Here is a 9,202-nt window from a genome sequence, read left to right on the forward strand (position 1 = left end):
GGTGATTGTTTGAAGTTACAATGGCACTGAGAAAAAGTGACTTATGACAGCTTTTAATATGTAATGTTAGGAATGTAAGCTAACAGTTGGGTTAGCAATATATAAACCAGGATGGTAGTACTGTTTCTTTAAGTACTGCTGTAATGTGATTGGGTGCTGTTACCTCAAGCAGCCATAAGAGGGAGCCAGAATGACTGTTCGCTCTTTGTTTGTTAGACGCTGATCGGTGAATGTATCGTGAGGTACTGTGTTTTTGCTACTGTTAGCTTAAACTGATTATTTGATACTGGACTGTGTTCGAAGGATCATTCCTTAACTGAGAACATTGATAACTGACTGACTGAACCGTGTATGACTTGGACTGTGAATTGAACTGAATACCTCTATATTTCCACATAGTAAACTACTATATTTTTATACTATTCGGTGTCCCTGAATGCTGGTTTGTGCGTGTTCTTCCATACCACTCTCATTACGCTTCTCTGCACACTCGCTCTCCTAACGGGGAGCTTACATACTTAACATTTATGATCGTTGCAGCAACGTCATGATGACCTGATCAACAGTCAGAAACTTGGAAACTAATTTATATCTATGACAGTTGCAGTGTCCTGGGGTCATGTGATCACCTTTTGCAAACTTCTGACATGCAAAGTCAATGGGGAAGCCAGATTCACTTAACTTTGGGGATTGGGTAACCTAGTAATCTAGTTACCTAGTAATCTAGTAAGTAAACTAGAACTTAACTTCTGACATGTAAGGGGGAAGCCAGATTCACATACGTGTTTTGGATTGGGTAATCTAGTAATCTAGTAACCATGTTACTAATTTTACAACTGCAGTGATTCACTTAACCACTGTGACACAAAAAGAATGTAAAACAGAGCAAAACTCACTTAACAACTGCTTAGCAACAGAAGTTTTGGGATCAATTATGGTCATAAATCAAGGACTAATTGTAACGAAGATGTAACTTGAGATTTACTTACTTCATGGAATGGTTATGCAAGAGGGACATTGGACAGGTCCCTGGTGTTCTCTGCAGTTACTCCATGTGAACGGGAAGTTACTCAACATCCCCACCCATCTGCCTTGGACTGATTTCACTGACAGCACATTTCCATGTTTGCATGATGCCCATTCCCTCTCCTCCAGCTTCAACAAAAGACAATTGGTATAATCTTCCTCTGAGGAATTTTGCTTCCACGGCTCCAAGAGGTCACAGGTCACAGAGGAACCCATAGAAACAGGAAACGGAGCTTCCTCAGTCTACTTTCCAATACTCAAAAACCTGTTTCCTTTCTCTCCCACAAACACACAACCTCGCAATCCAGCGTTTGGTTTCAGATCCGAGGGTGAAAGCCACAGCACCAAACGAAAGAGTTTAGAGGGCCTCTGCTGAGGACCATATGAAGGACACCATGAGGTTCTCGGAAGCCAAGAGAATGTGGGAGATATTTTCAGTATTGCTTTTATTAACCTTCGCAGAAGCCAATTCAACAGATCCGGCTGTGGCTACGACTTTGGATTCTAGCACAGTGGAAGTAAGTCATCCTGGTTTGACTGTCCCTGAAGTCCAGAGCCTTGGAGGTGTGGAGGCAGCATCATCGATACCAGATTCTTCTCAGAATCCCACTTCTGTGCCGACTATAAAACAGGATGGATGGGACATAAAACACAGCACTCTTACCATCCAGGAGGAAATTCAAAGCTCGCCAACTCCAGCTACAACGCAGCAAGGCGAAAATATCACTCTTAAAACTCCTGGCAGAGAAAAGGACCGTGATGGTAGTGGTACACATGCCAAGGCACCGATCCTGCCTAAGGAGGGAGGGCATCCAGCACAGATCCAGCCCCGAAAAGGTCCCCTTGGAAAGGAAGCACCGAAAAGTCCAGTTGTGAGCAGAACTTCCAGGCAATCGGGCTATGGCAGCAACAATGGGCAGCAGACTAAAGATAACAGAAGCCTCAGCTTTGAGACTACCAGGGGAAAGTAAGCAGAAACATTTTGCCTCCAATATTTTCTTTCCTTTCCTTAGGAAGGCTTTATAGAAGGCTAGGTAAAATTTCCTTCTGTTCTTCAATAAGAGCAGAAGTCACGAGAAAGATGGGTGATTAAATAAAGCCAACTGAGTCATAAGTAGAAAGGTATAAACTGTGTTGAACCAGGCACTGCAGTGAAGATAGGGAAAGCAATTATGGTGGATAGTTTGGTCACAGATAGAATTAGAATGGAATAGAGCTGGGAGGGACCTTGGAAGTCTTCTCTTTCCTCCCACTTTTCCCAGGATTAGAACCTTTTTCAGATCTTCACATAATGTGTCTAAATAAATTGTATCTTTATGATTTATATTGTTTTATTTAGTTTCCTAATATGCTTTATGTTGACTGCTTATTTAGTAACCTATGGCTATCACTAAGGGTTGTATCATGATTCATGATGAATGTACTTATGATGACTATGATCATGATTTATCACTTATATCTTTTATTTACACGGACAGCTTATGCACTGAAGACAAATTCCTTGTGTGTCCAATCACACCTGGCAAATAAAGAATTCTATTCTGTTCTGTTCTGCTTTGTTCTACTCTACTCTACTCTACTCTACTCTACTCTACTCTACTCTACTCTACTCCACTCCACTCCACTCCACTCCACTCCACTCCACTCCACTCCACTCCACTCTACTCTACTCTACTCTACTCTGTTCTAGGATAATTTAGATTATAGAATAACAGAGTTGGAAGGGACCTTGGAGGTCTTCTAGTCCAACCCACTGCTTAGTCAGGAAACCCTACACCACTTCAGACAAATGGTTATCCAACATCTTCTTTAAAACTTCCAGTGTTGGAACATTCACAACTTCTGGAAGCAAATCGTTCCACTGATTAATTGTTCTAACTGTCATGAAATTTCTCCTTAGTTCTTAGGTCTTAAGTCTTCTAGTCCAACCCCCTGCTCAAGTAGGACACCCAACACCATTTCAGATAAGTGACTGTCCAGTCTCTTCTTAAAAACCTCCAGTGATGAATCGCCCACAACTTCTGAAGGCAACTTCTGTTCCACTGGTTTATTGTGCTCACTGTCAGGAAATTTATCCTTAATTCTAGGTTGGATCGCTCCTTGATTAGTTTCCAACCATTATTTCTTGTCCTGCCCTCTGGTGCTTTGGATAATAATTTGAACCCACTCTTCTTTGAGGAGGCCCCTCAAATACTGGAATACTGCTATCATGTCACATAGTTTTGGTTATTTAAATTACATTGATTGTTGAAAAAAGTAAAGCAATCTGCATGTAAGATTTCTAACGTCGTCTGCAATGCAAAATGTCCTGATCTTTTATTAAAGTAAAAAAAATAATAAATATAAAATATTTATTTTTGAACCATTTTAATAGCTGTTTAGGAAACCATGGTTGCAGTTAGTATATTACTGCTTTGTACTTAAAGGTGAGGGATGCAGTGGCTCAGCGGCTAAGATGCTGAGCTTGTCAATCAGAAAGGTTGGCAGTTCGGTGGTTCGAATCCCTAGTGCCGTGTAACGGAGTGAACTCCCGTTACTTGTCCCAGCTTCTGCCAACCTAGCAGTTCGAAAGCAGGTAAAAATGCAAATAAAAAAAATAGGAACCACCTTTGGTGGGGAGGTAACAGCATTCCATGCACCTTCGGCATTTAGTCATGCCAGCCACAAGACCATGGAGATGTCTTTGGACAGCGCTGGCCTTTGAAACGGAGACAAGCACCATCCCCTAGAGTCAGGAACGACTAGCACATATGTGCAAGGGAAACCTTTACCGTTACCTAATTAAAGGTGAGAAATTTCAGTAAGGCATGTCCGTGAAGCTATTGCTGTGAAAAAGTGGCTCATGGAGTTTTTGGTGTCAATGAGTTGTTGCTTCAATTAAATGTTGGAAGTCTTCCCCATCAGCTTCTTTGCTTCTCTTAGTAAATCTATAAGCTCTTTGGCCAAGATTTTGGAGGATAAATTGAAAGAATGTTGGCTGCTATTTTGGTACCGGAGGTTATAAGTTTGATTTTTTTGCTCTTAAATGACTATGTGGCCCTACACTGTAGTTTTTATCTTGATTTTATTGCAAGAAAATTTGATTGATGCAATATTGTTCTGAGCCACCCAGAGTCAAGAAATGCAAAAAAAAAAAAAAAAAAAAAGTAAATCACTAAAAATAAACCAGTGAGGCAAAACAGCAACCTGGATGTATTTTGCTTCATTTTAATGGGCTACATCAAGAAAGCAAAATGCGCCTTTGAAGATCCATACAACACTACTAATGACATTGGCAAAGAGAGACAGAGAGACAGGGAGGGGGGGGAGAGGGAGAGGAAGAGGGAGGGAGGGAGGGAGAGAAAGGGAGAGAGAATATCAATCCGTTGTTTGGGGGCAAGCCATCATTTAAAAGCCTGCAATTAAATTCCAGTATCACAGCTACCAACCAGTTGTTGTCAGGACTAACTATCATGATTTGTATATATTTCCTTTGAGAAACCTACTGCAGTTACCTGGAAAACATTAGAATTTATTGAATTGACTCAATAAATGCCCATCAACAGTTACCAAATTTCTTTCAAGTGTATTGGTCCAGTTCTTGATGGGTGGGTCCAGATGGGGAAATGCTACCCCCTCCCCAATGTCCTTGGCTTATTTAAACTATACAAACTTTAATATTTCCCAATGCCATGGAGAGAAAGTTGGCTTATTTCCCCAGTCATGTCTTTAACCTTAAACTGTCTAGCAAGGATCTCACCCTTTTCCTAAGAAGTCTGGTGCATAAGCGCACCAGCATGCCTACCGTCCCTGTCCTACTGTCCCCATTTATTCGTACCTATTTCCTGTGTTCATGTCCATGTTTATACTCATACCTGTTATTTCACACATGTTTGACAAACAAAATACCGTATTTTTCGGAATATAAGACGCACCAAGGTTTTGAAGAGGCAATTTAAAAAAAAAAGTTTTTGCACTCTGCAGACCTCCCAAAAATGGGCCTTTTTCCTCCCCAAAAGGTATGAATAGCCTTTAGGGGGGCTTGCAGAGTGCTCCTGGCCGGTGCCCCCCCCCCAAATGAGCAAAAATGGGGCATTTTTTGCGAAAACGGTCCCATTTTTTGTCAAAGTTTTTTGATGCATAGCCTTTAGGAGGCTTATAGGGTACTACTGGGGGCTGGGGGGAGGAATTGAGCAAAAATGGCCCGTTTTCCACTCATTTTTGCTCTCCCCAGCCCCCAGGAGCTATCTGAAAGCCTCCTAAAGGCTCTGCATGGCAATTTTGATGAAGAGGCGGAGTTTCACAAGGCAAAATATCTGTATTTAGTGTATAAGATGCACTCAGATTTTCAGCCTCTTTTTTGAGGGAAAAAGGTGTGTCTTATACTCGGGAAGATACGGTAGATAAATAAAGTAAAATAAATGTCCCTTCCCCTTTGGCGCATCCTGCTTTCTTTGGTGACCAGCTTTTCAGAAGTGTCTCAGAAAAGAGAGATCAAAAGTCTATGGAAGGAACAAAAAAGAGGAATTGATGATGACATCTCTCACAGTTTCATAAGGTTAACAAGTCTGTTTGACACCCCAGATAATTGGAAACTTTTCTTCAGATGCATTGCAGGGAGTAGAATGTATTCTGTACGGATTGCACAGATTCAGTCCTGGCATCGTTGTCTTTGACTAAAATGAATCCCAGAGCTGTGGTGCTACAGGGTATTTTTAGAGAGATTGGTATAAGACAGATACAAACAGAAGCTGCCAATATCTTTCTATCGAGCCTTCTTAACTTAGCAGCGACCAGATGGTTTTGCCTGATCCAGGTACTCCTCGAGTTACGACCACAATTGAGTCCCAAATTTCTGTTGCAAAAGGAGATGTTTCTTACGTGAGTTTTACCCCATTTCATGACCTTTCTTGCTGCGGTTGTTAAGTGAATCACCACAGTTCATAAGTTAGTAATCCGGTTAGGGGAGGGCTGCTGGGGGTTTGCAGGGGTTCGGAAGAACCTATAGCTAAGATTTTATGCAGTTTGGAGAATCGCCAACTCCCACTTCTGGCTGGCCCTGCCCACCTTTCCCCCTCCCCTCCTAGGAGTCCCCACACGGCCCGTTTTGGATGCAGGTAAGTGCAGGGAGTGTGTGTGTGGGGGGGGGCACAGGCAAAAAACAGGCCTACCAGAAATTCAGGAAGGCCCATTTCCGGCCTCCCTGGGGTCTCCGAAACCTGGGGAGACCATTTTTGCCTTCCTGGAGGTTCAAGGAAGGCCTCCGGAGCCTCGGGAGGGCAAATCCCACCCACCCACCGTGGTGCAGGAGGCTGACTAGGCCACACCCACCCAGCAACTTGGCAGAGAACCCCTTGCTAATATTTTTGAAGCCCACCCCTGAATCTGCTTGTTAAGTGAATCTGGCTTCCCCATTGAATTTGCTGGTCAGAAGGTCGCCAATGGGGATCACACAACTTTGAGAAAACAGCAACGGTCCTAAATATCAGGCTTGTGAATTTTGATCACATGATCATGATGAAAGAAGCAAAAGGTTAAAAAGTTATAATGTTTATGCAGTTACTGACCCAGCACCTCTAAATTATATTAAAAGAACCAATGTGAATCTTCACATTCCCCAAGGCATGCCACTAGTTTTGAACAGCCGTAATGTTTGGAAATTGAAAGTTGAAAAATTTGACAGACCCTAAACGCGGTGGCTCAGTGGCTAAGACGCTGAGCTTGTCGATCAGAAGGTCGGCAGTTTGAATCCCTAGCGCCACATAACCGAGTGAGCTCCCGTTACTTGTCTTAGCTTCTGCCAACCTAGCAGTTTGAAAGCACGTAAAAATGCAAGTAGAAAAAATAGGAATCACCTTTGGTGGGAAGGTAACAGCATTCCATGTGCCTTTGGCGTTTAGTCATGCCGGCCACATGACCACGAGGCATCTTTGGACAGCGCTGGCTCTTCAGCTTTGAAACGGAGATGAACGGGGACGACTAGCACATATGTGTGAGGGGAACCTTTACCTTTACCTTAAACTGTGCAAGGATCGTAACTGTGAAAAATGGTCATAAGTCACATTGTTCAGTGCTGTTGTAACTTTGAATGGTCACTAAATGAACTGTTGTAAGTTGAGGACTACCTATACTTCCCATTATTCTCACTTAATATTGGCATAGAAGCTAGGGATGATAAGACTGTAGTACAGTGTATTTGGATGGAGCCACGCTACAGACGGAAACTTCAGCTTATTAATTATTTTAAAAACCTTATATATCTGCTTATCGAACAAAATCAAAATAATATAAATTTTACACACACACACACAACTTTGCAGATCTCATGAAGACTGCAAAGAATCTCTTGGAATAAGTTGTTATACTTCTGTTTCAAGTACTGCACTAGCTGCTAATTCATATCACTGCCATATGTAATCTGATGTATTCGATTTTTATCCCGCCTTTATAACTTTATAAGTAACTCAAGGTGGCAAGCATACACAATACTCCTTCCTCTTCCTATTTTGTCCACAGCAGCAACCCTGGAAGGTGCATTTGGCTAAGAAAGACTGACTGACTGAAAGTCATCCATCTGGCTTTCATGCCTAAGGTGGGATCACAACATCAATACCTAGTTTCAAACTTCATGAGAGTATGCCCAGTGGTGGGATTCAAAATCTTTTACTACCAGTTCTGTGGGCATGGCTTGGTGGGCGTGGCATGGCATGGCATGGCTTGGTGGGCTTAGCAGGGGAAGTATATTGCAAAATCCCCATTTCCTCCCCACTCCTGGGGAAGGTTACTGCAAAATCCCCATTCCCTCCTCACCCCACTAACCTGCTTTCTAACTCCATTCTCCTGTGCAGGGCAACAAAAGAAGACCCAGCTGATCAGGAGACTGGTTTACTACTAGTTCTGAGGGCATAGCTTAGTGGGCATGGTGTGGCTTGGTACGCGTGGCAGGGGAAGAATACTGCAAAATCTCCATTCCCTCCCGATCAGCTGGGATTCGAGAGACAGAGAACAGATGGGGCGGGGCCAGCCAGAGGTGATATTTGCCAGTTCTCCGAACTACGCAAAATTTCCTCCATTGGTTTGCTAGAACCAGTCAGAACCATCTGAATACCATCTCTGCTCCTGCCTCAGGTCTTCTGAGGAGGTTCATCCTTGGCTGCTACAGCTTATCTGGCAAGGACTTGGGTTGAGGGCTTCTCTGTTGCTGTCTCAACTATTTGGAATATCTTCTTGTAGACAAGCCCTTGAAACACTTTTGATGTCAGGTACAAGGAACTAGAAACAACACCATGAGCAGCTGATCCGAGTGATATGTTTCTTGTTCCTTACCTATAGACAGGAATCTTGCCAGGCTAAAGTACACATGGCATGACTACAAGGTAAATACTTCAGCCTCTGCCTCCCCAAAAGAGACTCAAGGCTACTCAACTGTTTCACTCCTCCCCTTAACTCTGTGCCAGATTGCACCACATTTGTACATTTTTGTTTGAATTGTTAATTTTTATATAATTCTATGTGTGGTACTTGTTTTCATTGATATTAATTGCTGTTTTGTTTTTAAAGTCTTCATTTTACGTTTATTTTTATTATTATAACTGTCAAGAGACTTTATTAGCTGGCAACATACTGAGCATGGAAGCCAAAACAACAAACCATTGGATAAGTAATATTAAACACAAAGTAATTTTCATGATGAATATGCATAGGTTTGGGGATTTTAAGGTATAGTACGGCTGCTTGTTGCTGTTTGTAAAAAGATATAAATAATTCTTTAACCTTCTGGATTTTTAATTTTTGGAATGCGATTGCTTGAATAGTACAGATAATGACTCTGGGCAGAATTAAGCTATTTGTTCAGATGGTATTCACAGAGACAAACTGTACAAATTGTAAGAGCACAAAACTCTTAGTTGTCTCATCCCCTTCCCCCTTCCTTTATCATTCCCATTCAGCCTGAAATAATAGCAATTGGCTACTGGCTAGCATTATATTACAACCATGAATTTAATAATAGGAACCAGAAAACACTTGACTTTAGTTTACAACATAGTCTTAAAAATGGTTATGACTAATGGACCAAAGAATACAATACTGGAATTTGAAAACCTCAGAACAATACTGGGCCATTAGCTCAGCCTTTCCTTCCCTTTCCTTTCCTTTCCTTTCCTTTCCTTTCCTTTCCTTTCCTTTCCTTTCCTTT

General features: G+C 42.0%; 1 protein-coding gene across 1 annotated transcript in view; it reads left to right on the forward strand.

Moving 5' to 3' along the window:
• Positions 1 to 1,116: 1,116 nt before the first annotated feature.
• Positions 1,117 to 9,202, forward strand: part of MMRN1 (multimerin 1) — an 86,679-nt gene continuing 78,593 nt past the window's right edge. The window contains 1 exon segment of the mRNA XM_081959540.1: positions 1,117 to 1,993. Within this exon segment, the coding sequence (XP_081815666.1) occupies positions 1,410 to 1,993 (584 nt within the window). The 5' untranslated portion in view covers positions 1,117 to 1,409.

This window comes from Natrix helvetica (genome assembly GCF_964273705.1).
Source record: "Natrix helvetica genome assembly, chromosome: 7".
Taxonomy (NCBI): Eukaryota; Metazoa; Chordata; class Lepidosauria; order Squamata; family Natricidae; genus Natrix; species Natrix helvetica.